The sequence below is a fragment of the Tasmannia lanceolata genome, unplaced genomic scaffold, assembly GCF_043159265.1.
Source record: "Tasmannia lanceolata isolate RefF3 unplaced genomic scaffold, GAP_Taslan_0.1 ptg000034l, whole genome shotgun sequence".
In the NCBI taxonomy this organism is placed as follows: Eukaryota; Viridiplantae; Streptophyta; class Magnoliopsida; order Canellales; family Winteraceae; genus Tasmannia; species Tasmannia lanceolata.
The window spans coordinates 981,788-1,005,201 of NW_027518711.1; the positions used below are offsets into that span (position 1 = coordinate 981,788).

General features: G+C 35.7%; 1 protein-coding gene across 1 annotated transcript in view; it reads left to right on the forward strand.

Moving 5' to 3' along the window:
- The window catches only part of LOC143859577 (uncharacterized), a 37,632-nt gene extending 22,143 nt beyond the window's left edge, over positions 1 to 15,489 (forward strand). The window contains exons 2-3 of the mRNA XM_077370229.1: positions 8,967 to 11,308; positions 11,364 to 15,489. Coding sequence (XP_077226344.1) covers positions 8,967 to 11,308; positions 11,364 to 15,489 — 6,468 coding nt within the window. The remainder of the gene's footprint in view (positions 1 to 8,966; positions 11,309 to 11,363) is intronic.
- The last annotated feature ends 7,925 nt before the right edge of the window (positions 15,490 to 23,414 follow it).

Below are 23,414 nucleotides of genomic sequence, written 5' to 3' on the forward strand. Positions count from 1 at the left end.
CAATAAAAGGTGGTCTTTAATCAACTAAATCTAAGTTTCAATACCATCTCATCCACACCTCAAAATATGGCTAAAAGCTCCTTGACCCCATCTCTAGGGTCTCCTATGGCTAAAAATTGATTTTTGAAAAGTTTCTAAAATAAGAAACTTTCTATTTTTCAATCTTTTTGCTTTATCAACTAAATCTAAGATTCAATACCATCTCGTCCTGATCTCAAAACTTGGCAAAAAGCTTATTAACACTATCTCGAAGATTTCCCACGTCTAAAAGATGGATGTTTTATAAAGTTTCTAAAATAATAAACTTTCTATTTCTTCAATCTCCATCCTTCATCAACTCAATCTAAGATTCAATACCATCTAATCCTCATCTCAAAATGTTGCTAAAAGCACTTTGACACCATCTCTAGGGTTTACTAAGTATAAAAGTTTGATGTTTTATAAAGTTTCTAAAATGGAAAACTTTTTTTTCTTTCAATCTCCATCATTCAGCAACTAAATCTAAGATTCACTACCCTCTCATTCTCATCTCAAAACTTTGCTAAAAGCTCGTTCACACCATCTCTCGAGTTTCCAATGTCTCAAAGATGGATGTTTTATAAAGTTTCTAAAATAAGAAACTTTCTATTTTTTCAATATCCATCCTTCATCCGCTAAATCTAAGATTCAATACCCTCTGATTCTCAACCCAAAACGTGGCTAGAAGTTGGTTGACATCAACTCTAGGGTTTCAATACAATAAAAGGTGGTCATTCATCAACTAAATCTAAGTTTCAATACAATCTGATCCTCACCTGAAAACATGGCTAAAAGCTCCTTGACCCCATCTCTAGGGTCTCCTTTGGCTAAAAATTGATGTCTTGAAAAGTTTTTAAAATAAGAAACTTTTTTTTTCAATCTTCTTGCTTTATCAACTAAATCTAAGATTCAATACCATCTCGTCCTGATCTCAAAATTTGTCAAAAAGCTTATTAACACTATCTCGAGGATTTCCACGTCTAAAAGATGGATGTTTTATAAAGTTTCTAAAATAATAAACTTTATATTTTATCAATCTCCGTCCTTCATCAGCTAAATCTAAGATTCAATACCATCTCATCATCAATCCAAAACTTAGCTAAAGGCTCATTGACACCATCTCTAGGGTCAGCTATGTCTAAACAATGAATGTTATATAAACTTTCTATTTCTTCAATCTCCATCCTTTATCAACAAAATCCAAGATCCAATACCATCACATCCTCTTCTCAAAACTTGACTGAAACCTCCTTAACACCATCTCTTGGATTTCCTATGTCTAAAAGATGGATATTTTATAAATTTTCTAAAACAAGAAACTTTCTACTTTTTCAATCTCCATCTTCCATCAACTAAATCTAAGATTTAAAACCATCTCTTCATCATCCCAAAACTTGGCCAAAAGCTCTTTGACACCATCTCCAGGGTCTCTTATGTCTAAAAGATGGATGTTTTAGAGTTTCTAAAATAAGAAACTTTTTTTTTAATTCAATATCCTCTATCAACTAAATCTAAGAGTCAATACCATCTCATCATCTTCTACAAACTTGGCTAAAAGCTTCTTTACACCACATCTAGGGTTTTCTATGTCTAAAAGATGGATGTTTTATAAAGTTTCTAAAATAAGAAACTTTGTAATTTTTCAATCTCCATCCTTCATCGACTAAATCTATGATTCAATACCACCTAATCCTCATCTCAAAACATAGCTAAAAGTACTTCGTCACCATATCTAGGGTTACAAAAAGTAAAAGATTGATATTTATAAAGTTTCTAAAATAAGAAACTTTTTATTTCTTCAATCTCTATCCTTTAGCAACTAAATCTAAAATTCAATACCCTCTCATCCTAATCTTAAAACTTGGCAAAAACCTCCTTGACACCATCTGTAGGGTTTCTTATGTCCAAAAGATGGATGTTTTATAAAGTTTCTAAATAAGAAGCTTTCTATTTTTTCAATCTCTATCCTTCATCAGCTAAATCTAAGATTCAATACCCTCGATTCTCAACCCAAAACGTGGCTAGAAGTTGGTTGACATCATCTCTAGGGTTTCAATACAATAAAAGGTGGTCCTTCATCAACTAAATCTAAGATTCAATACCATCTCGTCCTGATCTCAAAACTTGGCAAAAAGCTTATTGACACTATCTCGAGGATTTCTCACGTCTAAAAGATGGATGTTTTATAAACTTTCTAAAATAATAAACTTTCTATTTCTTCAATCTCCATCCTTCATCAACTAAATCTAAGATTCAATACCATCTAATCCTCATCTCAAAATGTTGCTAAAAGCTCATTGACACCATCTCTAGAGTTTACTAAGTATAAAAGTTTGATGTTTTATAAAGTTTCTAAAATGGGAAACTTTTTTTCTTTCAATCTCCATCATTCAGCAAATAAATCTAAGATTCAGCACCCTCTCATTCTCATCTCTAAACTTTGCTAAAAGCTCCTTCACACCATATCTCGAGTTTCGAATGTCTCAAAGATGGATGTTTTATAAAGTTTGTAAAATAAGAAACTTTCTATTTTTTCAATATCCATCCTTCATCAGCTAAACCTAAGATTCAATACCATCTCATCATCAATCCAAAACTTGGCTAAAAGCTCATTGACACCATCTCTAGGGTCAGCTAGTTCTAAGAGATGGATGTTATATAAACTTTCTATTTATTCAATCTCCATCCTTTATCAACAAAATCAAAGATCTAAGACCATCACATCCTCTTCTCAAAACTTGACTGAAAGCTCCTTAACACCATCTCTAGGATTTCCTAGGTCTAAAAGATGGATATTTTATAAAGTTTCTAAAACAAGAAACTTTCTACTTTTTCAATCTCCATTTTCCATCAACTAAATCTAAGATTTAAAACCATCTCATCATCATCCCAAAACTTGGCTAACAGCTCTTTGACACCATCTCCAGGGTCTCTTATGTCTAAAAGATGGATGTTTTAGAGTTTCTAAAATAAGTAACTTTCTATTTTTTAATTCAATATCCTCTATCAACTAAATCTAAGATTCAATACCATCTCATCCTCTTCTACAAACTTGGGTAAAAGATTATTTACACCACATCTAGGGTTTTCTATGTCTAAAAGATGGATGTTTTATAAAGTTTCTAAAATAAGAAACTTTGTAATTTTTCAATCTCCATCCTTCATCAACTAAATCTATGATTCAATACCACCTAATCCTTATCTCAAAACTTAGCTAAACGCACTTCGACACCATATCTAGGGTTTACAAAAAGTAAAAGATTGATATTTATATAGTTTCTAAAATAAGAAACTTTTTATTTCTTCAATCTCTATCCTTCAGCAACTAAATCTAAGATTCAATACCCTCTCATCCTAATATTAAAACTTAGCAAAAAACTCCTTGACACCATCTCCAGGGTTTCTTATGTCCAAAAGATGGATGTTTTATAAAGTTTCTAAAATAAGAAGCTTTCTATTTTTTCAATCTCCATGCTTCATCAGCTAAACCTAAGATTCAATACCATCTCATCATCAATCCAAAACTTGGCTAAAAGCTCATTGACACCATCTCTAGGGTCAGCTAGTTCTAAAAGATGGATGTTATATAAACTTTCTATTTATTCAATCTCCATCCTTTGTCAACAAAATCCAAGATCTAAGACCATCACATCCTCATCTCAAAACTTGACTGAAAGCTCCTTAACACCATCTCTAGGATTTCCTATGTCTAAAAGATGGATATTTTATAAAGTTTCTAAAACAAGAAACTTTCTACTTTTTCAATCTCCATCTTCCATCAACTAAATCTAAGATTTAAAACCATCTCATCATCATCCCAAAACTTGGCTAAAAGCTCTTTGACACCATGTCTAGGGTCTCTTATGTCCAAAAGATGGAAGTTTTAGAGTTTCTAAAATAAGAAACTTTCTATTTATAATTCACTATCCTCTATCAACTAAATCTACGATTCAATACCATCTCATCCTCTTCTACAAACTTGGCTAAAAGCTTATTTACACCACATCTAGGGTTTTCTATGTCTAAAAGATGGATGTTTTATAAAGTTTCTAAAATAAGAAACTTTGTAATTTTTCAATCTCCATCCTTCATCAACTAAATCTATGATTCAATACCACCTAATCCTCATCTCAAAACTTAGCTAAAAGCACTTCGACACCATATCTAGGGTTTACAAAAAGTAAAAGATTGATATTTATAAAGTTTCTAAAATAAGAAACCTTTTATTTCTTCAATCTCTATCCTTCAGCAACTAAATCTAAGATTCAATACCCTCTCATCCTAATCTTAAAACTTGGCAAAAAACTCCTTGACACCATCTCCAGGGTTTCTTTTGTCCAAAAGATGGATGTTTTATAAAGTTTCTAAAATACGAAGCTTTCTATTTTTTCAATCTCCATCCTTCATCAGCTAAATCTAAGATTCAATACCCTCTGATTCTCAACCCAAAACGTGGCTAGAAGTTGATTGACATCTTCTCTAAGGTTTCAATACCATAAAAGGAGGTCCTTAATCAACTAAATCTAAGTTTCAATACCATCTCATCCTCACCTCGAAACATGGCTAAAAGCTCCCTGACCCCATTTCTGGGGTCTCCTATGCTAAACATTGATGTTTTGAAAAGTTTCTAAAATAAGAAACTTTCTATTATTTCAATCTTCTTGCTTTATCAACTAAATCTAAGATTCAATACCATCTCGTCCTGATCTCAAAACTTGGCAAAAAGCATATTAACACTATCTCGAGGATTTCCCACGTCTAAAAGATGGATGTTTTATATAGTTTCTAAAATAATAAACTTTCTATTTCTTCAATCTCCATCCTTCATCAACTCAATCTAAGATTCAATACCATCTAATCCTCATCTCAAAATGTTGCTAAAAGCTCTTTGACACCATCTCTAGTGTTTACTAAGTGTAAAAGTTTGATGTTTTATAAAGTTTCTAAAATGGGAAACTTTTTTTTCTTTCAATCTCCATCATTCAGCAACTAAATCTAAGATTCAGTACCCTCTCATTCTCATTTCAGAACTTTGCTAAAAGCTCCTTCACACCATCTCTCGAGTTTCCAATGTCTCAAAGACGGATGTTTTATAAAGTTTCTAAAATAAGAAACTTTCTATTTTTTCAATCTTCATTCTTCATCAGCTAAATCTAAGATTCAATACGCTTTGATTCTCAACCCAAAACGTGGCTAGAAGTCGGTTGACATCAACTCTAGGTTTTCAATACCATAAAAGGTGGTCCTTCATCAATTAAATCTAAGTTTCAATACAATCTCATAGTCACCTCAGAACATGGCTAAAAGCTCCTTGACCCCATCTCTAGGGTCTCCTATGGCTACAAATTGATGTTTTGAAAAGTTTCTAAAATAAGAAACTTTCTATTTTTTCAATCTTCTTGCTTTATCAACTAAATCTAAGATTCAATATCATCTCATCCTGATCTCAAAAGTTGGCAAAAAGCTTATTAACACTATCTCGAGGATTTCCACGTCTAAAAGATGGATGTTTTATAAAGTTTCTAAAATAATAAACTTTCTATTTTTTCAATCTCCATCCTTCATCAGCTAAATCTAAGATTCAATATCATCTCATCATCAATCCAAAACTTGGCTAAAGGCTCATTGACACCATCTCTAGGGTCAGCTATGTGTAAACAATGGATGTTATATAAACTTTCTATTTTTTCAATCTCCATCCTTTATCAACAAAATCCAAGATCCAATACCATCACATCCTCATCTCAAAACTTGACTGAAACCTCCTTAACACCATCTCTAGGATTTCGTATGTCTAAAAGATGGATATTTTATAAAGTTTCTAAAACAAGAAACTTTCTACTTTTTCAACCTCCATCTTCCATCAACTAAATCTAAGATTTAAAACCATCTCTTCATCATCCCAAAACTTGGCCAAAAGCTCTTTGACACCATCTCCAAGGTCTCTTATGTCTAAAAGATGGATGTTTTAGAGTTTCTAAAATATGAAACTTTTTATTTTTTGATTCAATATCCTCTATCAACTAAATCTAAGAGTCAATACCATCTCATCCTTTTCTACAAACTTGGCTAAAAGCTTCTTTACACCACATCTAGGGTTTTCTATGTCTAAAAGATGGATGTTTTATAAAGTTTCAAAAATAAAAAACTTTGTAATTTTTCAATTTCCATCCTTCATCAACTAAATCTAAGATTCAAAACCACCTAATCCTCATATCAAAATATAGCTAAAAGCACTTCGTCACCATATCTAGGGTTTACAAAAATTAAAAGATTGATATTTATAAAGTTTCTAAAATAAGAAACTTTTTATTTCTTCAATCTCTATCCTTTAGCAACTAAATCTAAGATTCAATACCCTCTCATCCTAATCTTAAAACTTTGCAAAAAACTCCTTGACACCATTTGTAGGGTTTCTTATGTCCAAAAGATGGATGTTTTATAAAGTTTCTAAAATAAGAAGCGTTCTATTTTTTCAATCTCCATCATTCATCAGCTAAATCTAAGATTGAATACCCTCTGATTCTCAACCCAAAATGTGGCTAGAAGTTGGTTGACATCATCTCTTGGGTTTCAATACAATAAAAGGTGGTCTTTAATCAACTAAATCTAAGTTTCAATACCATCTCATCCACACCTCAAAATATGGCTAAAAGCTCCTTGACCCAATCTCTAGGGTCTTCTATGGCTAAAAATTGATTTTTGAAAAGTTTCTAAAATAAGAAACTTTCTATTTTTCAATCTTCTTGCTTTATCAACTAAATCTAAGATTCAATACCATCTCGTCCTGATCTCAAAACTTGGCAAAAAGCTTATTAACACTATCTCGAAGATTTCCCACGTCTAAAAGATGGATGTTTTATAAAGTTTCTAAAATAATAAACTTTCTATTTCTTCAATCTCCATCCTTCATCAACTCAATCTAAGATTCAATACCATCTAATCCTAATCTCAAAATTTTGCTAAAAGCTCTTTGACACCATCTCTAGGGTTTACTAAGTATAAAAGTTTGATGTTTTATAAAGTTTCTAAAATGGGAAACTTTTTTTTCTTTCAATCTCTATCATTCAGCAACTAAATCTAAGATTCAATACCCTCTCATTCTCATCTCATAACTTTGCTAAAAGCTCCTTCACACCATATCTCGAGTTTCCAATGTCTCAAAGATGGATGTTTTATAAAGTTTCTAAAATAAGAAACTTTCTACTTTTTCAATCTCCATCCTTCATCAGCTAAATCTAAAATTCAACGACCTCTGAATCTCAACCCAAAACGTGGCTAGAAGTTGGTTGACATCAACTCTAGGGTTTCAATACCATAAAAGGTGGTCCTTCATCAACTAAATCTAAGTTTCAATACAATCTCATCCTCACCTCAAAACATGGCTAAAAGCTCCTTGAGCCCATCTCTAGGGTCTCCTATGGCTACAAATTGATGTTTTGAAAAGATTCTAAAATAAGAAACTTTCTATTTTTTCAATCTTCTTGCTTTATCAACTAAATCTAAGATTCAATACCATCTCGTCCTGATCTCAAAAGTTGGCAAAAAGCTTATTAACACTATCTCGAGGATTTCCACGTCTAAAAGATGGATGTTTTATAAAGTTTCTAAAATAATAAACTTTCTATTTTTTCAATCTCCATCCTTCATCAGCTAAATCTAAGATTCAATACCATCTCATCATCAATCCAAAACTTGGCTAAAGGCTCATTAACACCATCTCTAGGGTCAGCTATGTCTAAACAATGGATGTTATATAAACTTCCTATTTTTTCAATCTCCATCCTTTATGAACAAAATCCAAGATCCAATACTATCACATCCTCATCTCAAAACTTGACTGAAACCTCCTTAACACCATCTCTAGGATTTCGTATGTTTAAAAGATGGATATTTTATAAAGTTTCTAAAACAAGAAACTTTCTACTTTTTCAATCTCCATCTTCCATCAACTAAATCTAAGATTTAAAACTATCTCATCATCATCCCAAAACTTGGCTAAAAGCTCTTTGACACCATGTCTAGGGTCTCTTATGTCTAAAAGATGAAAGTTTTAGAGTTTCTAAAATAAGAAACTTTCTATTTTTAATTCACTATCCTCTATCAACTAAATCTACGATTCAATACCATCTCATCCTCTTCTACAAACTTGGCTAAAAGCTTATTTACACCACATCTAGGGTTTTCTATGTCTAAAAGATGGATGTTTTATAAAGTTTCTAAAATAAGAAACTTTGTAATTTTTCAATCTCCATCCTTCATCAACTAAATCTATGATTCAATACCACCTAATCCTCATCTCAAAACTTAGCTAAAAGCACTTCGACACCATATCTAGGGTTTACAAAAAGTAAAAGATTGATATTTATAAAGTTTCTAAAATAAGAAACCTTTTATTTCTTCAATCTCTATCCTTCAGCAACTGAATCTAAGATTCAATACCCTCTAATCCTAATCTTAAAACTTGGCAAAAAACTCCTTGACACTATCTCGAGGATTTCCACGTCTAAAAGATGGATGTTTTATAAAGTTTCTAAAATAAGAAGCTTTCTATTTTTTCAATCTCCATCCTTCATCAGCTAAATCTAAGATTCAATACCCTCTGATTTTCAACCCAAAACGTGGCTAGAAGTTGATTGACATCATCTCTAAGGTTTCAATACCATAAAAGGAGGTCCTTCATCAACTAAATCTAAGTTTCAAAGCTCTGCGATTCTAGAGAGAGAAGTTCCCTCGTGATCTTCTTCTTCCTCCGGCATCTGCCGGTAGGAAGCCAAGGGGCCAAGCCCTCCTTGCTCTTCTCCCTTCCAGGTTAGTTTCTGTTTTCTATTAAGCCCCCTGACCCAGGAAAGATAACTTCCTCCCCATTTTATGGGGTGGTAGAAGATGGGTGGCCAAGGCAAAGCTCCCCCACAAACAATTTTTACTCTTTCATTGGCAACCTCCAGAAAAAGCATCAGCAAGCTCATGCTCTCAAGTTAGCCCATGCTGCCCATGATGCTGATGATGTTTCAGGGAAATCTCCATTGGAATCAACCCCACTCTATGCTCAAGAATCTGCGGACGAATATAGCATGGAGAAGTTCCACCCATCTTTTTCTGAACTGGATGAGGGTCCAAGCCCTCCAAGTCTCCTCAAATTCCAACCTGAAGGATCCATTCACTCCCAATCGACAGATAGGGCCCAAGCCATTCTCGTCCCTCCAAGATTCGATCTCTTCAAAATAGCTTCTGAAGAAGATTTCGATCAAACAACTCATGTCAAGAGAGGAACTCGGCAGCACATGATTCTTCCAACTCGAAAAGAATCATCAAAGCCCAGGTCGTCCACTAAACTGCTGAAAAGAATCCCAGAAATTATGTCCAACCCAAAGTTGTTTGTGAGAAGAACAATGTTATCTGAAAAACAGCCATTCTGTGGACTCGCAGGAGAAGGTGACTCACCCACTGAGTCAGGAGGAATTAACTCCGAGTCAAGCCCAGTGCACTCAGCAAGTGGTAACCAGTACCCTCCTCTTAACCCAAGATTGGTTAATGCAGGTAGGGTCGAGTTAATGTCTGTAAGAGGAAATCTAACCCAAAAAACTCCCGTCCTTTCTTTGAATTCTCATCCCCATGCACCTGATGCCCTGGTTACCAAACAAAACTGTATCTTTGACCTTCAGGCCCTTAACAAAGACAATGCATTCCCAGCTTTGTCTTCAGAAACGTCCCCATCAAAGAACCTACCCCCTCACAGTACCCATCTGCATTGCCTTAGTGCACCAGTTGTCAATGCAGAGATCCCTAGACCCCAACCACCCTGCAGTCTTGAAAACCCCATTGGTCAGTCCTCACCTACTCTGGTCAAAACAGCTGCCATGTCCCAATCTACCCACCTACCCCAACCACCCTGCAATCTTGAAAACCCCATTGGTCAGTCCTCACCTACCCTGGTCAAAACAGCTGCCATGTCCCAATCTGCCCACCTACCCCAACCACCCTGTCTGTCCTCACCTGCCTTGGTCAGAACAGCTGCCCAATCTGCCCACCTACCCCAACCACCCTGCAGTTTTGAAACCCCCAATGTTCTGTCCTCACCTACTCTGGTCAGAACAGTTGTCCTGCCCCAATCTGCCCACCTACCATGCCCTGTTCCCCAATCTTCTCCCCCAAGAAAGCTTGATGCTTGGAGCTCTCTCTTTGAGAGGAAAGACATTCAATCTACCTCAAAGCTCAAATTTTTTTCTAAAACTGAAGCAATAACCCAATCTGGTTTTGATTTTGAAGATGATGAACTGGAAGAGAATGATCGTAAATGGCAAAATTCGTTGGTAGGATACCTGCTGGGACGAAGACCTTATTATGTGGCTTTAAGGAATCATCTTGGAAAGATATGGACGTTGAAAGGAGAGTTTCAAATGTTCAACCTTCACAATGGGTTTTTCCTCTTCCAATTTAACAATTCTGATGACTGCGAAAGAATCCTGGAAGGAGGAAATTTCAATTTTGGGGGTCGCCCCCTTGTGCTGAGAAGATGGACTCCGGATATGGCACTTGAAAAACTCTCTTTGTCCTCTGTCCCTATATGGATAAAACTCCCCGGGCTGAATTTGCGCTTCTGGTCAGCACATTGTCTCAGTAAACTTGGAAGCAAAATTGGACGCCCATTGTATATGGACGCCCAAACTACCGGCAACACTCGCCTCAGCTATGCTCGAATTTGTATAGAAGTAGAGGCTGGAAGTGACTTTCCTGACCAAATTGAAATCATAACTTCCTTGGGGACTACGTACCAAAAAGTTGAATACGAATGGCGACCTCCTTCCTGCAAAGAGTGCTGCACTTTCAATCACTCAGGCTCAACCTGCCCAAAGCAAATCCCACCAAGAAAGCCAATCATGCAATGGAGACCTGTATCAAAACAGGGCAAGGATTCTGAATCTACTCTGGGGAGCAATCAGAAACGTGGGGAAGGCACTTTTCAGCCTCTAACTGACCCAATTATCAAGAATTCCAAGCCTATTTCTTGTAATTCTCATGCGAAAAAAAATGGAACTGAAGAAGAATCTGATCCCAATGTCAGCCCTAATGACTCTGAACGATCCCATCCCCCCCAAACTAATCCTGATGATAACATGGTGAGTAAACCTGTGATTGCTGCTAAATCAACTGGAGGCATTAACCTTTTTAATTCATATGCTCTCCTAGAAGAGCCTGAAAATTTAGATGAAAATTATATGGAGGCTTCTCCTGAGAGAATTTCATCGTCTACCACAAATCGATCTGAAAGATCCAAAGAGTCCGAGCAGTATGCTTCTTATATCACTCCTGGAAATGATGAAAGTGGGAATCTGGAATGTTAGAGGGCTGTGCACGTCGACCCGTCGGGAAGAAATTCATGATCTTATTGTGCGGGAAAAAACCCCCATTTTCGGGCTGCTCGAGACGAAAGCTTACACGGACAAACTTAAATCCTACGTGAGTGACATTCATTGTACTTGGGATTGTCACGCCAACTACAATTGCACTACTAAAGGCAGAATATGGATTGTCTGGGATAGGAATCAGATTCGGGTTAATGTTCTTGACGAATCTAAACAGCACGTGCATACAGAAGTTACTTTCATTCATTACAATATTACCATTCTTCTGACTTTTGTTTATGCGACTAACTCTGGTAATGAAAGAAGACTTCTTTGGGATTCTCTCGGTTCTATAGCTCCTACTATCAGAATTCCTTGGATTGTATTGGGGGATTTCAATGTAATTCGATTTGCTGAAGAAAGTGTGGGAGGAGCTGAACCAAACAGGATTGAGATGGCTGATTTCAATGAGTGCATTGATTACTGTTCCCTCCATGATCTCAAATGTATGGGTCAGACTTTATCCTGGAGTAACAGCCCTAAAACTAGCGAGCTTAAGCTGAGAAGGTTGGACCGAGCCTTAGTGAATGATGAATGGATAAATACTCTTACAGATTCCTTTGCTATCTATCGATACCCTGGAACTTCTGATCATGCCCCCCTAATTATTCATCTCGCTGAGAGACATAATGAGATCAAGAAGCCATTCAAGTTCTTTAGTGCGTGGCTTATGGATCTCTCGATCTTTGAATGTGTTGAAAGAGCTTGGAGTATCAAATCTAAAGGTAATCCCATGTTCCGTCTCTCTCAGAAGCTTAAAAATACTAAACAGGCTATCAAGATCTGGAATCAAACAAAATTTGGGAGGGTTAATCTGATTGCCCCTGCTGTTAAGCAAGACCTTGACGATGTTCAAATTGCCTTAGCATCTAATCCAACTGATGTTCACCTTAGAAGCAGAGAATCCTCTCTCAAGGAGAGATTTTTCAAAGTCTCTCGGATGGAAGAATCCATGCGCAGGCAGAATGCGAGAGTGCAATGGTTAAACCTGGGTGACTCAAACTCTGCCTATTTTTACTCTGTTATTATGAATGCGAGAAGAAATCAAAATAGTATTGGGGGTCTCCTCGATGTTCATGGTAACCTGATGACTGACCACTCCCAGATTGAAAACATCATGATCTCCTATTTCCAAAACCTGCTCAACTCTGGCACAATTTGTGAGACGTCTCTGTTGCCCACCCCCTTCAAAATCCTTTTGCAGGAGGAAGCTGATTGGTTAACCCGCCCGGTCCCTGAGGAGGAAGTCAAAGCTACGGTTTTCGAAATGGATGGAAACCGAGCTCCTGGCCCAGATGGCTTCAACGGCGAATTTTATCAGAAATTCTGGTACATTATTGGTGCTGACGTTGTGAAGGCCATTCAACACTTCTTCAAAAATGATACCCTTCTGGCTGAGGTAAACTCTACCAATATCACTCTAATTCCTAAATGTAGTGATGCGGCTTCCCCTGATTTGTTCCGCCCTATAGCCCTTTGCAATTTCGCATACAAAATCATTACTAAAATTATGGCCAATAGGATCCGCCATTTTATGAATGGTATCATCAGTCCTTTCCAATCAGCTTTTATAAAAGGGCGATCGATTCATGACAACATCTTACTGACGCAGGATGTTATTCATAATTTCCATCTGAAAAATGCCAAACCTGCTATCTGCATCAAAATTGACCTCAGGAAAGCCTATGATAAGGTGTCTCATGAAACCATTCTTGCATACATGGCAAAAATGGGTTTTAATGAAAAGTGGTGTAGGTGGGTAAAACAGTGCATCTGCAGCCCATCCTTTGCTGTCATTCTCAATGGGAGCCCTCGGGGCTATTTCAAAGCCACCAATGGGATCAGACAAGGAGATCCCCTGTCCCCCACCCTCTTCTGTTTCATTATGGAAATCTTATCGGGTATCCTTACTGAAGCTATCAGTTCTGGTGCTCTCACTTCCCCTTTCTCTACAGAAAATCTGCCCATTTCCCATTTGTTTTATGCAGACGATGTCATGCTCTTTGCGGATGCCTCTGTTGCCAATGCTATAAAGATCAAAGAATGTCTTGACATATTTAAAATCTGCACCGGGTTGGAGGCTAACTTCAATAAATCAGTGATTATATTTGCTGGATGTAATCATAGGCTCAAGGGACATATTCGAAGGGTGCTGCAGATGAATGAAGGAGCCCTTCCCATAAAGTATCTGGGATTGCCCCTAACTTCAGGTAGGCTAACCAGAGGCGATTGTATCCCCCTCATATCTAAAATCCGTGGGAGGATTGCATCCTGGGCAAACAGGTTCCTATCTAGGGCTGGCAGGGTGGAGCTTATTAAATCTGTTCTGAACTCTTTCAGTGTCTACTGGTCCTCTGCTTTCAGACTTCCAATGGGAGTCCTCAATGAAATTGACAAAATTATGAGAATTTTTGTCTGGGCAGGATCATCCCTGGCCAACTCTTATCACCCCATCAGCTGGGAGAATGTCTGCTCCCCCAAGGAGGAAGGTGGCTTAGGTATCCGGAGTATTTATGAGGTTAGCAAGGCTTTCCAACTAAAATGCCTGTGGAGATGTTTGAATTCTAAGGGCAACCCTTGGGCGGACTGGTTCCATTGGAAATATGTCAAAAGGAAGAACTTCTGGACAATGAATAACCCATCCAACCCATCCTGGGGTGCTAGGGGCATTTTCCAAATCAGAGATGTTGCTATGAGGTATGTCTGCTACTCGGTTGGAAATGGTGCTGGAATTGATTTTTGGCGTCAACCTTGGCACCCTTCAGGGGCTCTGATTCAGCGAACTTTCGAAGACCCTCAAATCAACTCAATTCCTCTCAATTCTACCATTAGTTCGCTGATGGAGGACGGAATTTGGGGTGAACACCTTGAATATTCTGGGGGTGGAGAATTAAACCTAATTATCAACTCTGCTCTTACAAATGAAGCTGACCCATACCCTGTTTGGAAACCTGAACCTAGTGGCAAGTTCTCTCTGAAATCAGCCTGGAATTCCATTCGGATATTTCGGCCCAAGGCAATCTGGGCCCCCTCCATATGGTTTAAAGGCCATGTGCCAAAGCATAGCTTCACTGCTTGGCAGGCCGTTCAAAACCGTTTGCTCACTCGTGACAGGCTACTTTTCTTGGGCAACTCAAGAGAAACCAGATGTCTCCTGTGTAATTCGGACATTGAATCTGTCAACCATATTTTCTTTCAATGTGGTTATTCTGCATGGATATGGAGCTCCATCCTCCGGCGGTTCAATCAAAAAAGAAAACCCCTGAATTCTCTACCTGAGGAAGAAGCCTGGATAAGAAATCATTTCAAAGGTAGTGGTCAGTGTGCCACTGCCATGCGCATTGCCTTCGGGACTACCATATATCTTATATGGGCTGAGCGAAACACCAGAATTCATGGTAATCCTAGCACTCACAAGCAAACCATTCTTCGATGGATCATTAGCACCATTAGAAACAGAGTTTTATTCCTCAATTTGTCAGATGAACCGGGTCACCGAAATCTATGCTTTGCTACACAATTCAATTGCCCCCTGTTTGCTGTCAACTCTTCCCCTCAATTCTGCCAATGGGAGAAACCGGGTGGAGACGTGATAAAACTTAACTCTGATGCTTCTATGAAAGGGGACGCCGCTGGCATTGGAGGTATCCTTCGTGACTATAATGGGACTATTAGAGGCTGTTTCTTCTTGAATACTGATCTGAAACCCATTCATATTCTTGAAATGGATGCAATATTACATGGTCTTGAGCTGGCGAGAAACCTGAATATCAGTAATATTTGGATCGAGTCTGACTCGTTGGTAGCTGTGCAGATTATGAATGGGAGCTGGGACTGCCCCTGGCGTGCTAAATCTCTGTTCAATACAATAATGAAACGTCTCCAAGAGTTCCATAATTGGAAGGTATCCCATATATGGAGAGAAGCGAACCAACCAGCTGACTATCTATCCAAGCCTGAATGCCCCTGCAAAGGGATGGACATAGAGGTCATGGGCATCCCTTCTCAGCTTGTAGAACTTGTTACTCAAGATTCATTGGGTACTCGCTATCCTCGATTGAGATGATTATTCCCATGATTCTTGTTGTTTATGATCGAGCTTCTGCTTTGTGGGCTGTTTCTGTTGCTGCTAGGGGCAGTGAATTCATGAGACTTGGTGCAGGTTCTATCTACTCCGGCTACAGTTTCTCCCTGGCGGTTCCGAATTACCCTATCGGCAAGATTGTTAGAGATCTTTGTTTAATTTTGCTACTTTTTTGCTGTCTATGCTGCCCATGTGGCCCCCCTTTGTAATATCTCCCATCTTTCTAATATATCTGGTCGGTGTCCCTGCCTAACCCCAGCTTGCCCATCAAAAAAAAAAAAAAACAAATCTAAGTTTCAATACCATCTCATCCTCACCTCGAAATATGGCTAAAAGCTCCTTGACCCCATCTCTAGGGTCTCGTATGGCTGAAAATTGATTTTTGAAAAGTTTCTAAAATAAGAAACTTTCTATTTTTCAATTTTCTTGCTTTATCAACTAAATCTAAGATTCAATACCATCTCGTCCTGATCTCAAAACTTGGCAAAAAGCTTATTAACACTATCTCGAGGATTTCCCACGTTTAAAAGATGGATGTTTTATAAAGTTTCTAAAATAATAAACTTTCTATTTCTTCAATCTCCACCCTTCATCAACTCAATCTAAGATTCAATACCATCTAATCCTCATCTCAAAATATTGCTAAAAGCTCTTTGACACCATCTCTAGGGTTTACTAAGTATAAAAGTTTGATGTTTTATAAAGTTTCTAAAATGGGAAACTTTTTTTTCTTTCAATTTCCATCATTCAGCAACTAAATCTAAGATTTAATACCCTCTCATTCTCATCTCATAACTTTGCTAAAAGCTCCTTCACACCATATCTCGAGTTTCCAATGTCTCAAACATGGATGTTTTATAAAGTTTCTAATATAAGAAACTTTCTATTTTTTCAATCTCCATCCTTCATCAGCTAAATCTAAAATTCAACGACCTCTGAATCTCAACCCAAAACGTGGCTAGAAGTTGGTTGACATCAACTCTAGGGTTTCAATACCATAAAAGGTGGTCCTTCATCAACTAAATCTAAGTTTCAATACAATCTCATCCTCACCTCAAAACATGGCTAAAAGCTCCTTGACCCCATCTCTAGGGTCTCCTATGGCTACAAATTGATGTTTTGAAAAGATTCTAAAATAAGAAACTTTCTATTTTTTCAATCTTCTTGCTTTATCAACTAAATCTAAGATTCAATACCATCTCGTCCTGATCTCAAAAGTTGGCAAAAAGCTTATAAACACTATCTCGAGGATTTCCACGTCTAAAAGATGGATGTTTTATAAAGTTTCTAAAATAATAAACATTCTATTTTTTCAATCTCCATCCTTCATCAGCTAAATCTAAGATTCAATACCATCTCATCAACAATCCAAAACTTGGCTAAAGGCTCATTAACACCATCTCTAGGGTCAGCTATGTCTAAACAATGGATGTTATATAAACTTTCTATTTTTTCAATCTCCATCCTTTATGAACAAAATCCGAGATCCAATACCATCACATCCTCATCTCAAAACTTGACTGAAACCTCCTTAACACCATCTCTAGGATTTCTTATGTCTAAAAGATGGATATTTTATAAAGTTTCTAAAATAAGAAACTTTCTACTTTTTCAATCTCCATCTTCCATCAACTAAATCTAAGATTCAAAACCATCTCATCATCATCCCAAAACTTGGCTGAAAGCTCTTTGACACCATGTCTAGGGTCTCTTATGTCTAAAAGATGGATGTTTTAGAGTTTCTAAAATAAGAAACTTTTTATTTTTTAATTCAATATCCTCTCTATCAACTAAATCTAAGAGTCAATACCATCTCATCCTCACCTCGAAACATGGCTAAAAGCTCCTTGACCCCATCTCTAGGGTCTCCTATGGCTAAACATTGATGTTTTGAAAAGTTTCTAAAATAAGAAACTTTCTATTATTTCAATCTTCTTGCTTTATCAACTAAATCTAAGATTCAATACCATCTCATCCTGATCTCAAAACTTGGCAAAAAGCTTATTAACACTATCTCGAGGATTTCCCACGTCTAAAAGATTGATGTTTTATAAAGTTTCTAAAATAATAAACTTTCTATTTCTTCAATCTCCATCCTTCATCAACTCAATCTAAGATTCAATACCATCTAATCCTCATCTCAAAATGTTGCTAAAAGCTCTTTGACACCATCTCTAGGGTTTACTAAGTATAAAAGTTTGATGTTTTATAAAGTTTCTAAAATTGGAAACTTTTTTTCTTTCAATCTCCATCATTCAGCAACTAAATCTAAGATTTAGTACCCTCTCATTCTCATCTCAAAACTTTGCTAAGAGCTCCTTCACACCATCTCTCGAGTTTCCAATGTCTCAAAGATGAATGTTTTATAAAGTTTCTAAAATAAGAAACTTTCTATTTTTTCAATCTCCATCCGTCATCAGCTAATTCTAAGATTCAATACCCTCTGATTCGCAACCCAAAACGTGGCTAGAAGTTGGTTGACATCAACTCTAGGGTAAAAATACCATAAAAGGTGGTCCTTCATCAACTAAATCTAAGTTTCAATACAATCTCCTCCTCTCCTCAAAACATTGCTAAAAGCTCCTTGACCCTATCTCTAGGGTCTCCTATGGCTACAAATTGATGTTTTGAAAAGTTTCTAAAATAAGAAACTTCCTATTTTTTCAATCTTCTTGCTTTATCAACTAAATCTAAGATTCAATACCATCTCGTCCTGATCTCAAAAGTTGGCAAAAAGCTTATTAACACTATCTCGAGGATTTCCACGTGTAAAAGATGGATGTTTTATAAAGTTTCTAAAAGAATAAACTTTCTATTTTTTCAATCTCCATCCTTCATCAGCTAAATCTAAGATTCAATATCATCTCATCATCAATCCAAGCTTGGCTAAAGGCTCATTGACACCATCTCTAGGGTCAGCTATGTCTAAACAATTGATGTTATATAAACTTTCTATTTTTTCAATCTCAATCCTTTATCAACAAAATCCAAGATCCAATACCATCACATCCTCATCTCAAAACTTGACTGAAACCTCCTTAACACCATCTCTAGGATTTCCTATGTCTAAAAGATGGATATTTTATAAAGTTTCCAAAACAAGAAACTTTCTACTTTTTCAACCTCTATCTTCCATCAACTAAATCTAAGATTTAAAACCATCTCTTCATCATCCCAAAACTTGGCCAAAAGCTCTTTGAAACCATCCCCAGTGTCTCTTATGTCTAAAAGATGGATGTTTTAGAGTTTCTAAAATAAGAAACTTTTTATTTTTTAATTCAATATCCTCTCTATCAACTAAATCTAAGAGTCAATAACATCTCATCCTCTTCTACAAACTTGGCTAAAAGCTTCTTTACACCACATCTAGGGTTTTCTATGTCTAAAAGATGGATGTTTTATAAAGTTTCTAAAATAAGAAACTTTGTAATTTTTCAATCTCCATCCTTCATCAACAAAATCTATGATTCAATACCACTTAATCCTCATCTCAAAATATAGCTAAAAGCACTTCGTCACCATATCTAGGGTTTACAAAAAGTAAAAGATTGGTATTTATAAAGTTTATAAAATAAGAAACTTTTTATTTCTTCAATCTCTGTCCTTTAGCAACTAAATCTAAGATTCAATACCCTCTCATCCTAATATTAAAACTTGGAAAAAAACTCCTTCACACCATCTGTAGGATTTCTTATGTCCAAAAGATGGATGTTTTATAAAGTTTCTAAAATAAGAAGCTTTCTATTTTTTCAATCTCCATCCTTCATCAGCTAAATCTAAAATTCAATACCCTCTGATTCTCAACCCAAAACGTGGCTAGATGTTGGTTGACATCATCTCTAGGGTTTCAATACAATAAAAGGCGGTCTTTCATCAACTAAATCTAAGTTTTTATACCATCTCATCCACACCTCAAAATATGGCTAAAAGCTCCTTGACCCCATCTCTAGGGTCTCCTATGGCTAAAAATTGATTTTTGAAAAGTTTCTAAAATAAGAAACTTTCTATTTTTCAATCTTCTTGCTTTATCATCTAAATCTAAGATTCAATACCATCTCGTCCTGATCTCAAAACTTGCCAAAAAGCTTATTAACACTATCTCGAGGATTTCCCACGTCTAGAAGATGGATGTTTTATAAAGTTTCCAAAATAATAAACTTTCTATTTCTTCAATGTCCATCATTCATCAACTAAATCTAAGATTCAATACCATCTAATCCTCATCTCAAAATGTTTGCTAAGCTCATTGACACCATCTCTAGAGTTTACTAAGTATAAAAGTTTGATGTTTTATAAAGTTTCTAAAATGGGAAACTTTTTTTTCTTTCAATCTCCATCATTCAGCAAATAAATCTAAGATTCAGTACCCTCTCATTCTCATCTCAAAACTTTGCTAAAGCTCCTTCACACCATATCTCGAGTTTCCAATGTCTCAAAGATGGATGTTTTATAAAGTTTGTAAAATAAGAAACTTTCTATTTTTTCAATCTCCATCCTTCATCAGCTAAACCAAAGATTCAATACCATCTCATCATCAATCCAAAACTTGGCTAAAAGCTCATTGACACCATCTCTAGGGTCAGCTAGTTCTAAAAGATGGATGTTATATAAACTTTCTATTTATTCAATCTCCATCCTTTATCAACAAAATCCAAGATCTAATACCATCACATCCTCATCTCAAAACTTGACTGAAAGCTCCTTAACACCATCTACGGTTTCTATGTCTAAAAGATTGATGTTTTATAAAGTTTCTAAAACAAGAAACCTTGTAATTTTTCAATCTCCATCCTTTATCAACTAAATCTATGATTCAATACCACCTAATCCTCATCACAAAACTTAGCTAAAAGCACTTCGACACCATATCTAGGGTTTACAAAAAGTAAAAGATTGATATTTATATAGTTTTTAAAATAAGAAACTTTTTATTTCTTCAATCTCTATCCTTCAGCAACTAAATCTAAGATTCAATACCCTCTCATCCTAATCTTAAAACTTGGCAAAAAACTCCTTCACACCATCTCCAGGGTTTCTTTTGTCCAAAAGATGGATGTTTTATAAAGTTTCTAAAATAATAAGCTTTCTATCTTTTCAATCTCCATCCTTAATCAGCTAAATCTAAGATTCAATACCCTCTGATTCTCAACCCAAAACGTGGCTAGAAGTTGATTAACATCATCTCTAAGGTTTCAATACCATAAAAGGTGGTCCTTAATCAACTAAATCTAAGTTTCAATACAATCTCATCCTCACCTCAAAACATGGCAAAAAGCTCCTTGACCCCATCTCTAGGGTCTCCTATGGCTACAAATTGATGTTTTGAAAAGTTTCTAAAATAAGAAACTTTCTATTTTTTCAATCTTCTTGCTTTATCAACTAAATCTAAGATTCAATACCATCTCGTCATGATCTCAAAACTTGGCAAAAAGCTTATTAACACTATCTCCAGGATTTCCCACGTCCAAAAGATGGATGTTTTATAAAGTTTCTAAAATAATAAACTTTCTATTTCTTAAATCTCCATCCTTCATCAACTCAATCTAAGATTCAATACCATCTAATCCTCATCTCAAAACATGGCTAAAAGCTCCTTGACCCCATCTCTAGGGTCTCCTATGGTTAAACATTGATGTTTTGAAAAGTTTCTAAAATAAGAAACTTTCTATTATTTCAATCTTCTTGCTTTATCAACTAAATCTAAGATTCAATACCATCTCGTCCTGATCTCAAAAGTTGGCAAAAAGCTTATTAACACTATCTCGAGGATTTCCACGTCTAAAAAATGGATGTTTTGTAAAGTTTCTAAAATAATAAACTTTCTATTTTTTCAATCTCCATCCTTCATCAGCTAAATCTAAGATTCAATATCATCTCATCATCAATCCAAAACTTGGCTAAAGGCTCATTGACACCATCTCTAGGGTCTGCTATGTCTAAATAAAGGATGTTATATAAACTTTCTATTTTTTCAATCTCCATCCTTTATCAACAAAATCCAAGATCCAATACCATCACATCCTCATCTCAAAACTTGACTGAAACCTCCTTAACACCATCTCTAGGATTTCCTATGTCTAAAAGATGGATATTTTATAAAGTTTCTAACACAAGAAACTTTCTACTTTTTCAATCTCCATCTTCCATCAACTAAATCTAAGATTTAAAACCATCTCATCATCATCCCAAAACTTGCCAAAAAGCTCTTTGACACCATGTCTAGGGTTTCTTATGTCTAAAAGATGGAAGTTTTAGAGTTTCTAAAATAAGAAACTTTCTATTTTTAATTCACTATCCTCTATCAACTAAATCTACGATTCAATACCATCTCATCATCTTCTACAAACTTGGCTAAAAGCTTATTTACACCACATCTAGGGTTTTCTATGTCTAAAAGATGGATGTTTTATAAAGTTTCTAAAATAAGAAACTTTGTAATTTTTCAATCTCCATCCTTCATCAACTAAATCTATGATTCATTACCACCTAATCCTCATATCAAAACATAGGTAAAAGCACTTCGACATCATATCTAGGGTTTACAAAAAGTAAAAGATTGATATTTATAAAGTTTCTAAAATAAGAAACTTTTTATTTCTTCATTCTCTATCCTTCAGCAACTAAATCTAAGATTCAATACCCTCTCATCTTAATCTTAAAACTTGGCAAAAAACTCCTTGACACCATCTCCAGGGTTTATTTTGTCCAAAAGATGGATGTTTTATAAAGTTTCTAAAATAAGAAGCTTTCTATTTTTTCAATCTCCATCCTTCATCAGCTAAATCTAAGATTCAATACCCTCTGATTCTCAACCCAAAACGTGGCTAGAAGTTGATTGACATAATCTCTAAGGTTTCAATACCATAAAAGGAGGTCCTTCATCAACTAAATCCAAGTTTCAATACCATCTCATCCTCCCCTCAAAACATGGCTAAAAGCTCCTTGACCCCATCTCTAGGGTCTCCTATGGCTAAACATTGATGTTTTGAAAAGTTTCTAAAATAAGAAACTTTCTATTATTTCAATCTTCTTGCTTTATCAACTAAATCTAAGATTCAATACCATCTCGTCCTGATCTCAAAAGTTGGCAAAAAGCTTATTAACACTATCTCGAGGATTTTCCACGTCTAAAAGATGGATGTTTTATAAAGTTTCTAAAATAATAAACTTTCTATTTCTTCAATCTCTATCCTTCATCAACTCAATCTAAGATTCAATACCATCTAATCCTCATCTCAAAATGTTGCTAAAAGCTCTTTGACACCATCTCTAGGGTTTTGTAAGTATAAAAGTTTGATGTTTTATAAACTTTCTAAAATGGGAAACTTTTTTTTCTTTCAATCTCCATCATTCAGCAACTAAATCTAAGATTCAGTACCCTCTCATTCTCATCTCAACACTTTGCTAAAAGCTCCTTCACACCATCTCTCGAGTTTCCAATGTCTCAAAGATGGATGTTTTATAAAGTTTCTAAAATAAGAAACTTTCTATTTTTTCAATCTCCATCCTTCATCAGCTAAATCTAAGATTCAATACCCTCTGATTCTCAACCCAAAACGTGGCTAGAAGTTGGTTGACATCAACTCTAGGGTTTCAATACCATAAAAGGTGGTCTTTCATCAACTAAATCTAAGTTTCAATACAATCTCATCCTTACCTCAAAACATGGCTAAAAGCTCCTTGACCTCATCTCTAGGCTCTCCTATGGCTACAAATTGATGTTTTGAAAAGTTTCTAAAATAAGAAACTTTCTATTTTTTCAATCTTCTTACTTTATCAACTAAATCTAAGATTCAATACCATCTCGTCCTGATCTCAAAAGTTTGCAAAAAGCTTATTAACACTATCTCGAGGATTTCCACGTCTAAAAGATGGATGTTTTATAAAGTTTCTAAAATAATAAACTT